Source organism: Ornithorhynchus anatinus, chromosome 7 (genome assembly GCF_004115215.2).
Source record: "Ornithorhynchus anatinus isolate Pmale09 chromosome 7, mOrnAna1.pri.v4, whole genome shotgun sequence".
In the NCBI taxonomy this organism is placed as follows: Eukaryota; Metazoa; Chordata; class Mammalia; order Monotremata; family Ornithorhynchidae; genus Ornithorhynchus; species Ornithorhynchus anatinus.
The window spans coordinates 60799956-60819641 of record NC_041734.1 but is presented as its reverse complement, the minus strand read 5'-3'; the positions used below and the strand labels follow the sequence as shown (position 1 = coordinate 60819641).

At 53.1% G+C, this 19686-nt stretch overlaps 1 protein-coding gene and 1 long non-coding RNA gene across 3 annotated transcripts in view; both read left to right on the top strand.

Moving 5' to 3' along the window:
* The window catches only part of LRRN2 (leucine rich repeat neuronal 2), a 71283-nt gene extending 59772 nt beyond the window's left edge, over window positions 1-11511 (top strand). For both annotated transcript variants that reach the window (XM_029069935.1, XM_029069934.2), the window contains exon 3: window positions 8666-11511. In XM_029069935.1, coding sequence (XP_028925768.1) covers window positions 8804-11137 — 2334 coding nt within the window. In that variant the 5' untranslated portion in view covers window positions 8666-8803 and the 3' untranslated portion in view covers window positions 11138-11511. The remainder of the gene's footprint in view (window positions 1-8665) is intronic.
* Window positions 11512-15202: 3691 nt separating this feature from the next.
* On the top strand, window positions 15203-16994 carry LOC114813166. The gene is made up of 2 exons (XR_003760801.1): window positions 15203-16286; window positions 16546-16994. It is a non-coding gene; the product is annotated as an uncharacterized LOC114813166 (long non-coding RNA).
* The last annotated feature ends 2692 nt before the right edge of the window (window positions 16995-19686 follow it).

Sequence of the window (19686 nt, the reverse complement as noted above, 5' to 3'; positions counted from 1 at the left end):
TCACAATGAGCCTGCCATGTGCCCACCCTACGCACTCACCACCCAAAGAGATTCCTTAGGGAGGATGGAACAGGTCCTGCTTTCAACACCCCCACCCCCCGCCCCAACCCAGCCCAGTCACTCCTCCCAGCCTCCCCAGCTCCCAGAAACCTTGGGCTGTGGACAGGTTTGGTTAGGGGAATGACAGTTTCCTGCTTCCCCACTCCAGCAATCTCCCCAAGCCCCGCCTTGATTTCTCATCGTACAGGGGCTTTGGGATACATTTAAATCTTGCAGACCCGCTCATTACCTCGAAAGGTCATCTTATCCAGTCCCCTGACTCAGCACAAGATTTCATCAAAACTATTCAAGGCAAGATGGAGGCCGTTAGCCCTGCGGAAAGAGCTACCACTCAGCAGAAAGGCTGTCTGGGGGGGACTCTTCCAGGATACACAGTGCAAAATGGGCAGGAACTTCAGCAGGAAGGCTTTAGGCTAGACCTGAGGGTAAAATGCTGGAGTAGGTATATCCAAGGTAGGTCTTCTTTTCCCTGGAGGTCTCCAAGAATAAATACACGTTTTCCCTCCCTTTGATATATGAATCCCTTGTGGGACAGGGACTGGTTCTGAACATTTTTTAAAATGGTATTTCTTAAATGTTTACTATGTGCCAGGCACTGGACTAAGCCCTGGGGTAGATATGAGCTAATCAGTTGGATACGGTCCATGTCCCACATAGGGCTCACAGTCTTAATCCCCATTTTACAGATGAGGCAACTGAGGCACAGAAAATTTAAGTGACTTGCCCAAGGTCACACAGGAGACAAGTGGGAGAACTGGGATTAGAGCCCAGGTCCTTTTGACTCCCAGGCCCCTGGTCTATCCATTAGGATGCGGTGCTTCTCATCAAAATGATCTGATCATCTTTTATCTACCCCAGCACTTAACGCAATGCTTGGCGCATACTAAACGCTTAGAGAAACTGCATGGCCTAGTGGCAAGGGCATAGATCTGGGAGGCAGAGGACCTGAGTTCTGTTCGTGGTTCTGCCACTTGCTTGCTGCGTGACTTTGGGGAAATCACTTAACTTCTCTGTGGCTCAATTTTCTTGACTGTAAAATGGGGATTAAATCCTATTCCTTCCTACTCAGACTGTGAGTCCATGTGGGACAGGGACTGTGTCCCAAATGATAAACTTGTATCTACTCTAGTGCTTAGAACACTGTTTGACACATAGTAAACACTTAACAAATACCACAAAACAAAACAAACAAGCTTAACAAAAAACACAATTCTTATTTCACCGGGAGAGCTATGAATCTGTAAATTCAAGCTAACCAGGTCAGACACAATCCCTGCCCAATGTGGAACTACCAGTCTAAGTAGGGAGAACAAGTATTTAATTGCCGTTTTGCAGATGAATTAACTGAAGGGCAAAAGAAGTTGTGATTTACACAAGGTCACAGCTGGGCATGGCCCCGCCTGGAAGCAGAGGGGGAAGGATGTGTGTCTTCATGCTGCAAAAGTTCCCCTTATAACTGGGGGTTCTATCATTCCTGGTGGGCATTTGGGTGGCAGTGAGCCCGGGGGTGAGGAAGGAGAGAAGAGAGTCATTGTGGAGGAAGCAGGATTTCTGCTTCCAGGAGGAGTTTCCATCAAGTCACTCCGTCCAGTGGGCCTTGAACGCCCAGGTGGCAGAGTCTCTATCACTCCCCTCCCCTCCCCTGACTCCCCGCCCGTCCTGGCCTGATCAACAGCCAAAGAGGCTGGAGTTTATCAATGTTCAGTTTGATTACTCTGGCCATATGTCTCCACCGGGCCGGCGGGCAGGCAGCCCAGCGGCCCGGCACCCCGGAGGGACCTGACTCGGAAACGGTTGGGGCTGGGCGGGGACCAGCTCATCCATCACAGCTCTGGGGCTGCAGGGGCCGGCCTGGGGCTCCTCCCTGGAGGCCGACCGGGTGGGAGCCAGGGATGAAGGGTCGCAGCTTCACGAGCCCACCCCCGGGCCTACACCCCTAAACCGATGGTCTCCTGAGCAGACCGGGGAGGCCAGGAGCCGGGGTTTAAATCATCTCTGGTTTCGATTCCAGCCTGGCAGATAAGCACCAACCCACCCCAGGGTTTTGCCAGCCAGCAGTAACCTTCAGTCGCCACTGGCAAGGGGCAAGATCAGACACATCAGAACCATCCCAGTGGCTTCTATTACCCTGGGAGATTGGGATGGGTGGGGTGGGGCGCGCAGGGAGGAGAGGGAGATTTTCAAGAAAGACTGATACTGAAACTATGATAATAATAATAATAGTAACTGTGGTATTTGTCAAGTGTTTATTATATGCCAAGCACTGTACTAAGTCCCTGGGTAAATACAAGATAATCAGGTCAGACACAATCCAGGCCCCAAGTGGGGATTCCAGTTTAAGTAGGTAGAACACGTATTTAATATTCCTATTAAACACTATTCCTAGCCCTGGTACAGTGCTGTGCACATAATAAGCGCTCAATAAATACCACTGATTTATTGGTTGTTTCACTCATAGGTTTTTCCTGGAGAGAAGGAAAACTGAGGCAACTGAGGCATAAAAGAAGTCAGGGAAGCAGCATGGCCTAGTGGATAGAGAAGTGGCTTGGGAGTCAGAAGGATCTGGGTTCTAATTCTGGCTCCGCCCCTTGTCTGCTGTGTGATCTTGAGCAACTCATTGCATTTCTCTGTGCCTCAGTTACTTCATCTGTAAAATGGGGATTAAGACCGTGAGCCCCTGTGGGTCAGGGACAGAGTCCAACCCAATTAATTCATATCTACCCCAGCACTTACTACAGTGCCTGGCATAGAGAAGCAGCACAGCTCAGCGGAAAGAGCACGGGCTTGGGTGTCAGAGGTCATGGGTTCGAATTCTGACTCCACCGCTTGTCAGCTGTGTGACTATGGGCAAGTCGCTTAACTTCTCTGGGCCTCAGTTACCTCATCTGTAAAATGGGGATTAAGACTGCGAGCCTCATGTGGGACAACCTGATTACCCTGTATCTACCCCAGCGCTTAGAACAGTGCTCCGCACGTAGTAAGCGCTTAACAGATACCAACATTATTATAGTAAGCATTTAACAAATACCACAATCATTATTATTATTATTATTAGAAGTTGAGTGACTTACCTAAGGTCACACAGCAGGCAAGTGGTGAAGCCAGGATGAGACCCCAGATCCTCTGACTCCCAGGCCCGTGCTCTTCCCCCTAGGCCATACTGCTTCTAGGTCACATTGTGTGTGGACGGGGAATACCTTGGGTGGATCTGGGAAACGGTGAGCCAGAAGAAGCTCAGAGATCCCCAGCTTCATTGCTAGGGTGGGTGGCCAGTTGTCTGCTTTTACACCGGACAGTCTTGTTCTCACCTGATCTCAGATCCTGGACACCTTTATGTCAGGTGGCTTTACTCCAACCCCCCAGGCACCCCCTCACTCCTGTTTCTACCACTGGGTCCCGTAGCTTGGGAGTTAACACCCATAGGCCAAAGAAGCCAGCAGCGGAAGCCAGTTGCCCGCGGCCGGTTGGAGAAACGCTCTACGTTTGGGCATCACCCACCTTATACTCGCACTCCCACGGTGAACTTCATGCTCTCCTGTCTGTTACAGCCACACCCTCTTCTCTCCAGGAAAAAGCTATAAGTGAAACAACCAATAAATCAATGGTATTTATTGAGCGCTTATTGTGTGCACATCACTGTACCAGGGCGAGGAATAGTACAATGCAACTGAATAGGTAGACACATTCCCTGCCCACAAGAAGCTTACAGTCTAGACGGGGAAGCAGCCATTAGAGAAGCAGCATGTCCTAGTGGCAAGAGCATGGGCTTCGGAGTCGGAGGACCTGGGTTCTAATGCCGGCTCTGCCACTTGTCTGCTGTGTGACCTTGGGCAAGTCACTGAACTTCTCTGTACCACAGTTACCTCATCTATAAAATGGGGATTAAGACTGTGAGCTCCATGTGGGACACCTGATTACCTTTTATCTACCCCAGTGTTTAGAACAGTACTTGGGACACAGTAAGTGCTTAACAAATACCATTACTATTACTACTGCTACTAATAATAATAAAATAGATCATAGATATGACATAAGTGCTTTGGTGCTGAGGGTGAGGTGAATATCAAGGGAAGGTACAGATCTAAATGCATAGATGACACAGGAGTGAGAGGGAGTAGGGGAAATGAGGGCTTAGTCAAGGAAGGCCTCTTGGAGATGAGGCTTTGAAAGTGGGGAGAGTGGTGGTCTGTCTTATATGGAGAGGGAGGGAGTTCCAGGCCAGAGGGAGGATGTGATCAAGGGGTCGGCGGCGAGATGAGATTGAGGCACAGTGAGTAGTGTGGCATAAAAGTGAAGTGGGCTGAGACTGGGTTGTGGTAGAAATCAGTGAGGCAAGGTAGGATGGGATGAACTGATGCTTTAAAGCCGATGGCAGGAATTTCTGTTGCCTGCAGAGGATGGGCAACCGTGGAGGCTTTAGAGTAGGGGGATGTGGACTGAACTGTTTTTGAAAAATGATCCGGGCAGCAGAGTAAAGTATGGACTGGAATGGGGAGAGACAGGCGGCTGGGAGGTCATCGAGGATGCTGATGCACTAGTCAAGGCGGGGCAGGATAAGTGCTTGGATAAGTGTCGTAGCAGTTTGGACTGAGAGGAAAGGGCAGATTTCAGAGACGTTGCGAAGGTAGAATTGGCAAGATTTTGTGGCGGGTGTTGAATGAGGGAGGTGAGTCAAGGATAATGCTAAGTTTATGGGCTTGAGAGACAGGTAGGATGGTGGTGTCGTCTACAATGAAGGAAGAGGCTGGGAGAGGACAGGGTTCAGGTGGGAAGATGAGGAGCTTTGAAAGGTTAGCTAATAATAATAATAATGATGGTATTTCTCAAGCGCTTACTAGGTACCGAGCACTATTCTGGCTAATCTACTTCCTCTCTCCAGGCCCAAACCACCTTAACTTTCCCAGCTCAGACAAAGTCTTATATGAAGGAGACCCCTCAACATCCCAGGATCAGCTACTCTCTTGCAATTTTGGAGCCCCTTGTCTGTCTATATTTCTGCATCTTTCCTTTCCCCCCAATTTGGTTGCCAAGTTCCTCAAGTACGCAATGGGTCAGGGCTGCTTCAGAAAGCAGGGTGCCCTAATGGAAAGAGCGTGGGCCTGGGAGACAGAGGACCTAGGTTCCAACCAATTCTGCCAATTTCTTGCTGTGTATCCTTGGGCAAGTGGCTTAACTCCTGTGCTTCAGTTTCTTCAACTGCAAAATAGGGGCTCAATACCTCTTCTCTCTCCTACTTAGACTGCAAACCCCATGAAGGAGAGGGATTGTGTCCAACCTAAGTAACATGAAATACCATCACTATTATTCAGAAGCAGCATGGCACAGTGGATAGAGCATGGGAGTCAGAAGCTCATGGGTCTAATCCCGGCTCCACCACGTGTCTGCTGTGTGATCTTGTGCAAGTCATTTCACTTCTCTGTGTCTCAGTTACCTCATCTGTAAAATGGGGATTGAGACTGTGAGGCCCACATGGGACAGGGATTTTGTCCACCCCGATTTGCCTGTATCCACCCCAGTGCCTTGTACAGTGCCTGGCCCATAGTAAGTGCTTAACAAATAGCATAATTATTTTGCGAACCTACCCCACTGTTTAGAATAGTGTTTGACACAGTAAGAGCTTAACAAAACCATTAAAAATGGTAGGCTTGAATGCCAGAGATACTGCTTTTCACTGCCCAGATGAGGAATTCAAGTCCTGGAAAGATTAAGGAACTTTTCCAAGGTCACACCATATGTCTACGGCCTCATGACCACTGCTCGGGAAGTCACCCTTTGGGCACTACCACCTTCCTAACAATCATTCATTCATTCATTCAGTAGTATTTATTGAGCGCTTACTATGTGCAGAGCACTGTACTAAGTGCTTAGAATGTACAAATCGGCAACAGATAGAGACAGTCCCTGTCCTTTGACGGGCTTACAGTCTAATCGGGGGAGACGGACAGACAAGAACAGTAGCAATAAATAGAATCAAGGGGAAGAACATCTCATAAAAACAATAGCAAATAATCCCTTGGCTGAAGTCTTGGTCTTCGGCAAGGGGACCCAGGAAGTGTTCCTCTCTGTGGGGTGGCAGGGGTCCCCAGGATCTGCGGGGGCTCTCAGAGCCAAGAGTGATATTCCCCATTTTGCTCTCCTTCTTACTTCCCCTCCTGGCATCCCCTCCTGGTGGCTTCTGAGTCCCCTGTCCCTCCTAAGACCCCACCCTGAGATCCCCAGCCTCTCTCCTGGGCTGGGGATTAGATGTCTATATATTTGTGAACCCAATTTACCCAGCTTTGGGTGCACAAACTTCCCCACGCAAAACCTCCGTTAATTTTAAGTCACAGTTGTTGTTTCCCACCTACAGAAATAGCAGCGGAGGAATATTTGCATTGAGAAAACAAACAGACGTGCAGCCTACCGATGCACAGTGGTTGGGGGGAGGTGAGGAGGCAGGCAGAGACGCACTATCCAGGCTCTCAACATTCTCCTCATGAAAGGTGAACACTCAGTTCACCTTTGTGCTAACCCCAGACTCCAGGTCTGCTGAGGGAGGGGCACCTTCTCACCTTGGCGCTCACCCCCAGGGCAACGTAACCTCCTGGGAAGAGCTTGGGTGTAGGAGTCACAGGACTTGGATTCTAATCCCACCACTTGCCTACAGTGGGATCTCGGGCCAGTCGCTTCACTTCTCCGGTCCTCGGTTTCCTCCTCTGTAAAATGGGATAAGATACTGCTCTCCCTCCCTGTTAGACTGTGAGCCTCATGTGGGACAGGGATTGTGCCAGATTTATTATCCTGTGCTGCCCCATCGTTTTATACAGTGCTTTGCACTTAGTGACTGCTTAACAAATACCAGTTACTATTTATTAGGACGGTCCTAGGATCTGGTCCTCCAGGTGCTTCCTGAAGCCACCCCAATCTCCTCGCCTGAGAGAGGCCAGGGATCGATCTGGCTCTCATCTGGTCTGAACTTTGGGTTGGGTCAGAGCTGATCTGATCTCCAGCAGAAAGAGACAGAGGGTGTGGTGGGTTTCCCAGCCAGAATCCCTCAACCCTGGGGTCTCCCCAGGATGGAGCTGGAAGGAAGTGGACTGCCCCCCTCCAGTCCTATAGCCTGTTTATGCTCAACCCGGAAGAGAGGAACAAACAGAAAAAGAGGGCAAAGCAGACAGGAAAGAGGGGGAAAAAAGACAGAGACATGAATAAATAGCACTTACTGAGTACCTACTGTGTGCAGAGTACTGTACTTAGTCCTTGGGAGAATACAACAGAATTAGTAGACATGATCCCTGCCTTCGAGGTGCTTATAATCCACCTAGCAGGAGGGATAGACACTAAAATAAACTGTAGATTGGAGAAGGGAGTAGAGAATAAATATAGGATGAAACGTGGTGAGGGGCTGGGTGAGAGGAGGCTAGAGATGGGTGCTATGGGGGCCTCAGAACCTTGTCTGGAACTAGAGTCCCTTGGTTTTAATCCTGGCTCTGCCACATGTCTGCTGTGTGACCTTGGGCAAGTCACTTAACCTCTCTGTGCTTCAATTACCTCATATGTAAAATGGATTAAGATTGGTGAGCCCCACATGGGACATGGACTGTGTCCAACTTGATTAGCTTCTATCTACCCCAGTGCTTAGTACAGTGCCTGACACATAGTAAGCACTTAACACATGCCAATTCAAAAAAAAAAAAAAAAGGCCAGGGTTGGGAAAAGTAGAACTACTACAACCATGACTTCCTTCTTTCCAGGGTGATGATGATGATAATAATAATAGTAAATCCTTATTATGTGATAAGTACTGTATTCAGCACTGAGGCAGATATGAGATAATCAGAAACAATCCCTGTCCAACAGAAGGCTCACAATTTAAGAGGGAAAAATAGGTATTTTACCCCCATTTTACAGATGAGGAAGTTGAGACTCGAGAAATTAGGTAACTCGCCTAAAGTCACACTGCCGACAAGTAGTGGAGCCGGGATTAAAATAAAAATAAAATAAATGATGGTATTTGTTAAGCACTTACTATGTGCAAAGCACTGTTCTAAGCGCTGGGGGATACAAGGTGATCGGGATGTCCCACGTGGGGCTCACCGTTTTAATCCCCATTTTACAGATGACATAACTGAGGCACAGAGAAGTTAAGTGACTTGCCCAAAGTCACACAGCTGACAAGCGGCGGACCCGGGATTAGAACCCACGACCTCGACTCCCAAGCCCGGGCTCTTCCCACTAGGCCACGCTGCTTCTCTGATATAGAATCCAGGTCCCCTGGCTCCCAGTCCCATTCTCTGTCCACGAATAAGAATAACGAAGACAAAACAATCAGCACTGCCCTCGCCTCTTATCTTTCGCTCCTCTCCTTTCTCTCTCCCGCCTCTTTCCTCCCAGGGAGAAAGAATCACATTGAGAGCAGGAAACTGAGGCAAAAAGAACTGCAGATTTCTGACCCCCCTGCTCTGAAGTGTCTGGGGCTGGGCACCGGGAGTCCCGCCTCCCAGGTCTCCCCTGGAGCCCTCCCCCACTTGACCCCAGCGTTGTCGCGGCCCCGTCACATCCCTCTCTGCCCCCTCCCGCCCATCCGGCCCATCTATCCTCTAACCCTGGTGTTCTGCTCTTCCAGGTCAGACTCCGCCAGGCTCAGCGGGCGATGCGACGGGGAGGACCAAAGAGCGGCCGGGCCCAGGGGAGGACCGGGAGGACCGGCTGCCCCTGGTGAGGGGGCGTGGAGGCTTTCTGTCCCTGAGCCACCGCCGGTAGCATGACCGCCTCGCAGGGGGAGCCCGGCGCTCCCCAGCCCCCTGAAGGGACCCCCCCTAGCCTGGGAGCAGCAGCGGCCAGGGGAGTGGGCCCCGCTGGGGCCGAGGGGCCAGGCCGGAGGCTCCCAGTGGTTCTCGGTCAGCCTCGCGGCCCCGGGATGCGTCCCCTTTTCGGGGTGTGGCTGATGCTCTGGGCGGTGGCGGCGGGGGCTGCGGGGGTGCCCGTCGTGCCCTGGCGGGTACCGTGCCCCCTCCGATGTGCCTGCCAGATCCGCCCCTGGTACACCCCCCGCTCGGCCTACCGCGAGGCTGCCACGGTGGACTGCAACGACCTGTTCCTCTCAGTGGTGCCCCCGGGGCTGCCGGCGGGCACCCAGACCCTGCTCCTCCAGAGCAACAACATTGCCCGGGTGCGGCCGAGCGAGCTGGCCCACCTGAGCAACCTAACGGAGCTCGACCTAAGCCAGAACAGCTTCGCGGATGCGCGGGGCCTGGGCCTCCAGGCCCTGCCCCAGCTGCTCAGCCTGCACCTGGAGGAGAACCAGCTGGCCCAGCTGGGAGACCACAGCTTCGCCGGGCTGGCCCGCCTCCAGGAGCTGTACCTCAACCACAACCGGCTGCGGCGCATCGCGCCCCGGGCCTTCTCTGGCCTGGGCAGCCTCCTGCGTCTCCACCTCAACTCCAATCTGCTGCGGAGGGTGGATGGCCGCTGGTTCGAGGCCCTGCCCAGCCTGGAGATCCTCACGCTGGGCGGCAACAAGGTGGACGCCCTCGGAGACGGGACCTTCCGGCCCCTGTCCGGCCTGCGGAGCCTGGTGCTGGCCGGCATGGCCCTGCGGGAGGTCTCGGACCGGGCGCTGGAGGGCCTGCGGGGCCTGGAGAGCCTCTCGCTCTATGACAATCAGCTGGCCCGCGTGCCCAAGCGGGCGCTGGAGCGGGTGCCCGGCCTGAAGTTCCTGGACCTCAACAAGAACCCGCTGGCGCGTGTCCGGCCCGGGGACTTCGCCGACATGCTGCACCTCAAGGAGCTGGGGCTGAACAACATGGAGGAGCTGGTCTCCATCGACCAGCTGGCTCTGGTCAACCTACCCGAGCTGACCAAGCTGGATGTGACCAACAACCCGCGCCTGTCCTTCGTGCACCCCCGCGCCTTCCACCGGCTGCCCCGGATGGAGAGTCTGATGCTCAACCACAACGCCCTCAGTGCCTTACACCGGCAGACGGTCGACGCCCTCCCGGGCCTGCAGGAGATCGGCCTCCACGGCAACCCGCTCCGCTGCGACTGCGTCATCCGCTGGGTCAACACCAGCCGCAACCACGTCCGCTTCCTGGAGCCCCAGGCCACGCTGTGCGCCGAGCCCCCGGACCTGCGCCGCCGTCCGCTGCGCGACGTCCCCTTCCGTGACATGGCCGGCCGCTGCCTGCCCCTCATCTCCCCACGCAGCTTCCCCGCCCGCCTGCGGGCCGCCCGCGGCCAGAGCCTGGCCCTCCACTGCCGGGCCCTGGCCGAACCTGAGCCGGAGATCTACTGGGTGACGCCCGCCGGGGTCCGGCTGGCGGCCCCGGGCCGGGCCGGGCGCTACCGGGTGCTGGCCGAGGGGACCCTGGAGATCCGCCGGGTCACGGAGGAGGAGGCCGGCCTCTACACGTGCGTGGCCCAGAACCTGCTGGGGGCGGACACCCGCAGCATCAGCCTGGCGGTGGAGCGGGCCGCCCCGGGGGGCGCCGGCGGGCGGGGCGGCGAAGGGCGGGGCGGCGGGCAGGGCCGGCTGGAACTTTGGGTGCGGGAGGCCCACCCCTACCGCGTCCTGCTGGCCTGGCCGCCTTGCCCCAATGCCGTGGCCGCCAACCTCACCTGGTCCAGCTTCTCCTTCCGCCACGGGCCGGGGGCTGGCAGCTGGGCCCGCCTGCCGCGGGGCAAGCTCAGCTACAACGTCACCCGGCTCCGCCCGGACACCGAGTACTGGGCCTGTCTGCACGTGGCCTTCGCCGACGCCCAGACCAGGGCAGCCTGCGTCAGCGCCAGGACTACGGAGGCGGCCACCCGCCTCTGGGTCTCGGGATGTCAGCCGGGGCTCCTGGCCGCCTTGGCCCTTTCCGGCCTGCTGCTCGCGGCCGGGCTGGCCGGCCGCTGGGGGCTCGGCCCCGCCGGGATCTTGGGGCCCAGGAGGCCGGAGGGATGGCAGCCGCCTCTCCCGTTCTGGGCCCCTTGGGGCCGGGGCCCTCGCTCTATGCGTGTGGTATACCCTCCATGCGTCCAGCACTGGGATCCGGGCCGGAAGGATGGCCGGCTCCCAGAAGTGGAGGCTGTCCTGGCTGGAGCCACAGATTCCTGAAGCTTGGCGTCTTCGGGGCGGGAGAGGGCGGTGAGGTCTTTCTCTCACCCGAAGTGCGGCCGGGGCTCAGGACACCCCACCGAGATCAGAGCCCCATGGACACGGGCGGCCTGGCCTCATCCTCCTCCTCTCCCCCCACACCCTTGTTCTTCTGCTGGACATCTCCATCAACTCGAAGAACTGAGGCGCTCAAGTCCCACCCAGGGATGGACTCTGGGCTGAGACAGCCCAGCCGTGACTCCGCCTGGAACTTCCCCCAGGCTCCAAGCCAATGTTTGGCTTTGCCTTCCTCTTCTCCTTTGTACAGTAGGCCTCCTGTTCTTACCAGCCTCCAGTAGGGCAGAGGGAAGGGGTAGGGAACGGGGGCAGCTTGGGGTGGGGGGTGGGGGGAAGGTGCAGCCTCCAGGAGGCAGAGGAGTTAAGACTCGAACCTCGGGGCCTCTGGACCAGGGGATCTCAAGCTGGATTTCCAGGCTATTTTGTACCTTTGTGGATGCGCGTGAACCACCCACCCCATCGATTCTCGCTTTCCTCTTTTGTAAAAAAAAAAAAAAAAAGAAAAAAAAGAAAATCCTTTGTATTACCAGTGTATAGCTAGAAAGCGTTCAGCTCTGCAATCATCACTTCAGAACTGGGAGGGGAAATGGGAGAGAGAGAGAGAGAGAGATTTATGCAAGGGATGAGGAAGAGATAAGAAAAATCCAGAAACAATTCAGAGTTTCAGAGCTCAGAAAGAAAGAAGGCTCCTCTCCAAGGAGGTGGGGGGAAAGGGGGAAAAAGAGAGGGAGGGGGAGAGAGAGAATGGGGAAGTAGAGAGGTTTGGGGCATGCAGGCCCTTCTCCTTAGTTTCTGAAATCTGGCACTTGAAGCACCTCCAAGTCAAATCCGAACCGAATCACTGGAAACGTCCTAGGAGATTTCAGATCCAGAGAGAGGTGGAGAGAGAAACAGAGAGGGGTGGAGAAAGAAAATTTGCCTTCTCAAACACTGTCATCCCTTCTCCTTCTCTGATCAGCAATTAAAATTGCAAATGCAACATACCAGTGCAGAGCAATCACTTCCCAGCCTATTTCTAATTAAACCAATGGAGGGCCAGAGCCATGCGGAGAATTGCAAATCCGCAGAATGGAGAAGCTGTTCGGCTCACCCCTGCTCCCAGGGCTGGGCAGAGCTGTTGAGGTGGAAGAGACAATTGAGTTTCGATTTCCATTTCCATTATTGGTAGATTTTTTTGTTAATTTATTGGAATGATTTCTTAGGACCCAATGCCAACAGCGACATCTGTTTAAAAATCATTTTCTTCCGAAGGAGGGTAACACAAGACCCCATTTGAAGACTGCTCTGGGAGAACAGAGTGCAAAACTTGGCATCCCTTGGGATGAGGCAGCATTTGACTCTGGGGCTCATCACAGAATTTAAGGCTCCATCGGTTCTGCCTCCTCCTGATTCTCAGGGATGTGTTGTTAACACATCCTCCCCTGAACCCCCGCCCCCAACACCACCTCCGGAAACTCCGGCCCCTCTCCGAGCTTTGGATGCCCCCTTAGTCAGTCACTGAATCAATTGTATTTATGGAGCACTTACTGTGTGCAGAACACTGTACTGAGCACTTGGAAGCATATAACAGAATTGGTAGAAACGTTCCCCGCCCATGATGAGCTTACAGTCTGCCAAGCTTTATTTATTCATTATAATAATAATAATAATGGTATTTGTTAAGTGTTATGTGCCAATCACTGTACTAAGTGCTGGGAAGAATGCAAATTGAGTTCGACACTGTCCCTGTCCCACCTGGGGCTCACAGTCTCACTCCCTATTTTACAGATGAGGTAACTGAGGCACAGAGAAGTGAAGTGACTTGTAAAAGGTCACATAGCAGACAAGTGGCAGAGCTGCTGGCAGTGGGTCTCACAGTTCTGCCGCTCACTGGGAAGGGATCAAGAAGCCACTTCAAGCAGGACCAGGGCCCAGAGGACCTGAAGGCTCAGATCTAAATCTAAACAGCCAGTCCCTCCTTTGCCTTCTCTTGCCAGGGCCCCAAGAAACGGATGTGTCTTTCTTAACATCCATCCACTGGGACTTTCCCCCTTTCTCCAGAAGCAGAATTCAGGTCAGGTCAGGCTGGGCACTCCCCTCTTATGCCCAGTCTTGCCTTATCCTGGCTGGTTGTGTGGCAGGGCCGCTGGGGTTTCTTCTGTAAAATCCAGGCCGCCCTAGAGGCCGAGGCACGTGGGTGGGGTGCGTTAAAGTGACCTGCACTCCTTCCCCAGGCTGCGAGACTAGCCAGCCACCACTCTCTAGAGGGTGGGACAGAGGATGAAGAGGTGGGCACAGGTGGTCCAGCCCCAGGGCAGCCGAGCCAACAGGCAGGAGGGTGGCCTTCTCGGTCGCGTCACTCTGCTTGCCAGTTGCACACTTCCAGAAAGCTCCCTCCGAGGTGGTGCAACCAGGCATGCTGAGGCCTGACAGGCTGTTGTTTTCCCATTAGGCCACATGCCCAGGAGCAAGCAGGCAGTGGAAGTATTTGCCACGTTGTCCCCACTGCCAGGCAACTGATGGCTCTCAAGGTCAATCAATCAATGATACTTATTGAGCACTTATTATGTGCAGAGCCCTGTTTGGGAGAGTACAGTGCAATAGAATTAGCAGAATTCAAGTCAGGTCAGGCTGGGCCCTGCCCCCTTATGCCCAGCCTTGCCTTGTCCTGGCTGGGTGTCTTGGGAGTCTTTTTGCCTGGCTGGCAAATCCACCCCTGATCCTCACCAGTTGAATGCAGAGTTCCTAATAATGATAGTAACAATAATAATAATTGTGATATTTATTAAGTACTTATTGTGGGCAGGGAACGTACCTGCCAACTGTTGTACTCTCTCAAGTGCTTAGTACAAGGTAAACAATAAATATCACTGATAATACGCTAAGCGCTGGGATAGAGACAAGATGATCAGGTCGGGCCCAGTTCCTGTCACACATCGTGGGGGACTTTTAAGGGGAGTCATGGACTTAAAATGGGCTGTTGGCTAGCGATGGAGCCGGCAGCAGTGGTTGGGCTGATCTTCTCCTGGTCCTGGGCTCTCCCCACATGCTCTCCTTCCCTAAGCCTATTTGATCTAATGCCCACCAAGAAACACATGAACTGGACATTGTTCGGGGGTGGCCACTGAGGGGGTCTCCTGGATGTAACTTCCTGAGTCTTCTAGGACGTTCAGGGAAACAGGCATCACTGCTCCAAAAATGGCTCCTGCTGCCATCCACCGTGCCCCCACGTGGGGTCCGAAGGCTGATGGCACTGCCAGTCTTCTTGTCAGGACTGGGAATGAGAGAACATGGGTACAAATCCTGGCTCTGCCACATGTCACTTGGGCAAGTCACTTAACTTCTCCGTGCCTCAGTTACCTCATCTATAAAAGGGGGATGAAGACAGTGAACGCCATGTGGGACAGGGTCTGTGTCCATTATGATTGGCTTGCATCTACCCCAGGGCTTAGAACAGTGCTTGGCTCCTAGCGCTTAACAAATACCACAATTATTACTGCTATTATCATTATTATTACCGGTCATCATGCTGTCAAATTCCCCCGCCAGCTGATACTGCCTTGGGACCAGCTGGTCTTTTCCTCACTTGCCAATGACCACATCTCTCCCAGCCCATGCATCCTTGGAGAACAAACTCTTGTACTCTTACTGTGAGCAGAGCCCTATACTAAATATAAGGAAGGGTTGTAGAGTAGCATAGTAGACAGGATACTTGCCCTGAAGTAGTTTAGAATCTAGTCGGGGAGACAGGCACTAAAATAAATTACGGACAAGAGAATAAAGAAGCAGTGTGGCTTAATGGAAAGAGCAAAGGCCCGAGAGTGAGAGGACCTGGGTTTTAAAACAGGCTCTGCCAATTACTTGCTGTGTGACCTTGGACAAGTCACTTTATATGGCCTTGGACAAGTCACTTAACTGCTCTGGGCCTCAGTTTCCTCATCTGTGGGAAGTCAATGCCTGTTCTCCCCCACCTACTTAAACTGTCAGCCCCTTGTGAGACAGGAACTGTGCCCAACCTGATCAACTTGTATCTACCCCAGTGCTTGATACATAGGAAGCACTTAATAAATGTAATAATATAATAATAATAATGAAAATGCCAACCATTGTAAAGGAAGGCAGGGAAGCTTGGACAAGTAACCAGGGCAAGTGGGGAGGGCACTTGGTGATGTGGTGATGGATGTGGACACGGTGATAGTTGTCTGCCAAAGGTCAGGAGATGCTGGATCAGATTCAAACAAAGTCTTTGTCAAACCAGGGATCCCCCTTATCAGAACAGTACTGACACTATCTTACTCCTTCTCTAGCCAGGTAGAAGAACTTTTCACTGGGGCTTTTCAAGCTAGGCTTTTCCATCAGCCAGGCAGTTAGGCTGATGCGGCGGTTCTCTGGCCAGGCTGGGAGGTGGGAACAAAGCTTATTATGTGCTTGATACAATTCCCCCTCCCAGCCCCCACCCTGACAATTTCACAGTTTCATGTTAAGTTTATCCCACATGGATTTGGGCCCAAGAGTTTTCTCTAGGAAGATTCTCTTCGGAAAGAGAGACCTAGCAAGCCCTGGATCACTGCAGATCTCATTGCGGGCCTAGCCATGAGGAATCGGAAGGAAGAGGAGTGATGAAGCTTCGTTGGCACGTACGTGATGCCAGGAAGGTACGGCAAGAGCAGTGTCACCCAGCTTGTTCACGCCAGCCTTTCCCCATCTCAATTCTCACCCGGCTTCACTCCACCGGCTGGTCTCAGCTCATAGGGAGAGAGCCCAGGAGGGGCTGGGGGTGACCAGATCAACATCAGCAGGCAACAGTGACGGGGAAGGAGAGAGCTTTCTGGAATAGAGCACTGCGGGTAGGGGTAGAGGATGAGCACTTCCCAGGGAGCCCAGAGCTAGGGCTCGACATTCACCTCCCCCATCTACCTGTCCCCTGTCCCACCAGGACCCCAGGACCCTGCAATTCACAAACCCATTCCCTTCACCTCAGTGACATCTGACCCCGGACCAAGCCAGATGCTACTCTGTGTAAGCTCCAAAAAGCTCAACTGGGATTCGAATTTGGAGACTGACTGCCATCCTTGCATCCTTCTCCCTGTTTCACGGCATAAGGGAGCCCCAGGTGAACCTCCCCTTTTGAATTATGACTTGGCCCAAACCTATGGTGGGGGGCTGGGAGCAGGCTAGGGGGCTGCCATTTCTGAAGAAGGGCTCTGCTGTACCCCTGTAGCCCAGAGGATGGAATGGGATAGGAGCTGAGAGGTGGGTGGGGGAGCGAAGGAGGAGGGCAAAGGGGTTACCAGAGAAGGGACTAATGGCGTTCCTGTTGCCCTGCCCTGTCTGTCCTGCATTCTTCTCTTATACGCCTTGCATCTTCCCAGGAGCCGGGGGAGGATCTTTTTGCATCAAGCATTGAGAACTTCAGATGGGGCAGCCCACTGTGAGGTGGATTACTGGTCAGTGTGGATCCTGCTCCAGAAAAACCAGCTCCTTCTGGCAGTCTTAAATGCCACCAGGCCCCTGCAGTGCGCCCACCTGCCCCGGTCCCATCAGTGCTCTGCACCCCACTCCCGGCTGTGAACGAGGTCGGCCACCACCTCGTGACATGGGGCCACCCCTTCTGACTCCAAGCTCTTGCAGGTCCCTAAATCCTTTTTTCCCCCTTCTTCCTCTCTTTCCTCTCCCCTCCCCTCTCTGTCTCCTCTTCCCTTCTACCCCTGTGTAAACAGCATTGTGAATTTCATAGGCAACTTTGCTTCCCGATCTCCAACTCAGAACCTTGTGTGCCAGATTCTATTTTAAGCTCCTAATAAAAAGGTTTTGGAATGAAGCCTCGGGTGTCCTGACCCTCATTGGTCTGCCAGAAAGGAGATGGGTGGGACCAGGGACAGTCCCCCTGCCCTCAGCGGAAGGAAAAATGTGGTAAAATAAGCAGAACGGGGACCTGGAAGTCAACTACCTGAGCTCTCTCTGCCTTCCTAATCCCCAAAACAACGAGGCAGGTCCATTCCCGACTCTCTTCTCTTATGACTTGGCCCAAATCTCAGTGCCCATTGTGGGGGTGCTGGGGGCAGGTTAGGGGGCTGCCATTTTGGAAGAATGGCTCTTCCCCTTGGCTCTCTCCGAGAATCATAGGATTCTAAAACAGGAAATGACAATGAAAGTTCATCTTGTCCAGTCCCCTGCCTCTGCCCAGTCAAGTTTCTCAAGCGTCTCCAGAGAAGGAGACTTCACAGCCCATTCACTCACACAAACTGCTCCTCCTGCAATTTTATCTGGGGGGAAATTCTAACATCTCCCTGAAATCTCTTCTGCAGTGGAAACATAAGAGAAACCCCAAGAGAAACCCCAAGGCCCCAAGAGAAACTGAGTGATGGCAGACATCACTGCACAGCTAATTGGTACCCTCAGTGGCATAATAATATAATACTAATGGCAATAATAATGGTACATAATAACAATAATCGTGGTGTTTATTAAGCACTTACTGGGTGCCAGGCACTGCACTAAGCACTGAGGTGGATACAAGCTAATGAGCTTGACACAGTCCCTGTCCCACATGGGGCTCAGTCTCAATCCCCATTTTACAGATGAGGCAACCGAGGCTCAGAAAAGTGAAGTGACTTCCCCAAGGTTGCACAACAGACATGTGGCAGAGCCGGGATTAGAACCTAGGTCCTTCTGACTCCCAGGCCCGTGCTTTATCCGCTAAACCACATTAATTCTCTGCGTGATGGCATCCCACCACCTCTGATTAATGTTGGTATTTGTTAAGCGCTTACTATGTGCAGAGCACCGTTCTAAGTGCTGAGGTAGATACAGGGTAATCAGGTTGTCCCACGTGAGGCTCACAGTCTTCATCCTCCTTTTACAGATGAGGTAACTGAGGCACAGAGAAGTTAAGTGACTTGCCCACAGTCACACAGCTGACAAGTGGCAGAGTCGGCATTCGAACCCATGACCTCTGACTCCCAAGCCTGTGCTCCTTCCCCTGAGCCATGCTGCTCATCCCAGACCCCTGAGCAGTGCCCACAATGGCATCCCATCACCCCCAATTCATTCATTCATTCATTCAATAGTATTTATTGAGCGCTTACTATGTGCAGAGCACTGTACTAAGCGCTTGGAATGTACAAATTGGTAACAGATAGAGACAGTCCCTGCCCTTTGACGGGCTTACAGTCTAATCGGGGGAGACAGACAAAAACAATAGCAATAAATAGAATCAAGGGGATGAGCATCTCATTAAAACAATAGCAAATAAATAGAATCAAGGTGATGTACATCTCATTAACAAAATAAATAGGGTAATGAAAATATATACAGTTGAGTGGGTGAGTACAGTCCTGAGGGGATGGGAAGGGAGAGAGGGAGGAACAGAGGGAAAGGGGGGAAAAGAGGGCTTAGCTGAGGGGAGGTGGAGGGGGGCGTAGAGGGGGAGCAGAGGGAAAAGGGGGAACTCGGTCTGGGAAGGCCTCTTGGAGGAGGTGAGCTCTGAGTAGGGTTTTGAAGAGGGGAAGAGAATTAGTTTGGCGGAGGTGAGGAGGGAGGGCATTCCGGGACCGCGGGAGGATGTGGTCCAGGGGTCGAGGGCGGGATGGGCGAGAACAGGGGACGGTGAGGAGGTGGGCGGCAGAGGAGCGGAGCGTGCGGGGTGGGCAGTAGAAAGAGAGAAGGGAGGAGAGGGAGGAGAGGGTAAGGTGATGGACTGCCTTGAAGCCTAGAGTGAGATTAGTACCCAAATAATAATAATAATAATGTTGGTATTTGTTAAGCGCTTACTATGTGCCGAGCACTGTTCTAAGCGCTGGGGTAGACACAAGGGAATCAGGATGTCCCACGTGGGGCTCACAGTCTTAATCCCCATTTTACAGATGAGGTAACTGAGGCACAGAGAAGTTAAGTGACTTGCCCACAGTCACACAGCTGACAAGGGGCAGAGCTGGGATTCGAACTCATGACCTCTGACTCCAAAGCCCGTGCTCTTGGTATCCCATCACCCCTGATTTGTACCCACAGCAGCATTCTACCAACTCTGACTGGTACCCACCATGGCAACCCTCCACCCTCGATTGGTATCTACTGCAGTATCCTTAGTATCCACTGCAGGATCCCACTACCCCTAATTGGTACCTACTGCAGGATCCCACCCGCCTTGATTGATACCCACTGCAACACCCCCCCCCCCAACCCCGATTGATATGCACTGTGACATCCTACCACCCCTTGGCTTTTAGGCTTCTGAGCTGCAGGGCCCAGGAAATCTATTCCAAGGCAATCCCATCCTCCCGCAGTACATCCTGCTTCACCTGGCCCGGAGGCCTGGGAGGGAAGAAGCAGGGGCAGAAGCCTCAGGAAAGGACTGAAATCTGATCCTTCAGGAAGACTTTTCCCCAACTGCCCGAGGTTAAGAGCTAAAGCATGGACTGTCTCCAGACCAAATCTCTCAACCTCTCCCCTTCCCCCAGCCCAGGGTGTTCTCGGCCTCCCTTGACTCATCTCTCTATGCCTCTGCTTTATAA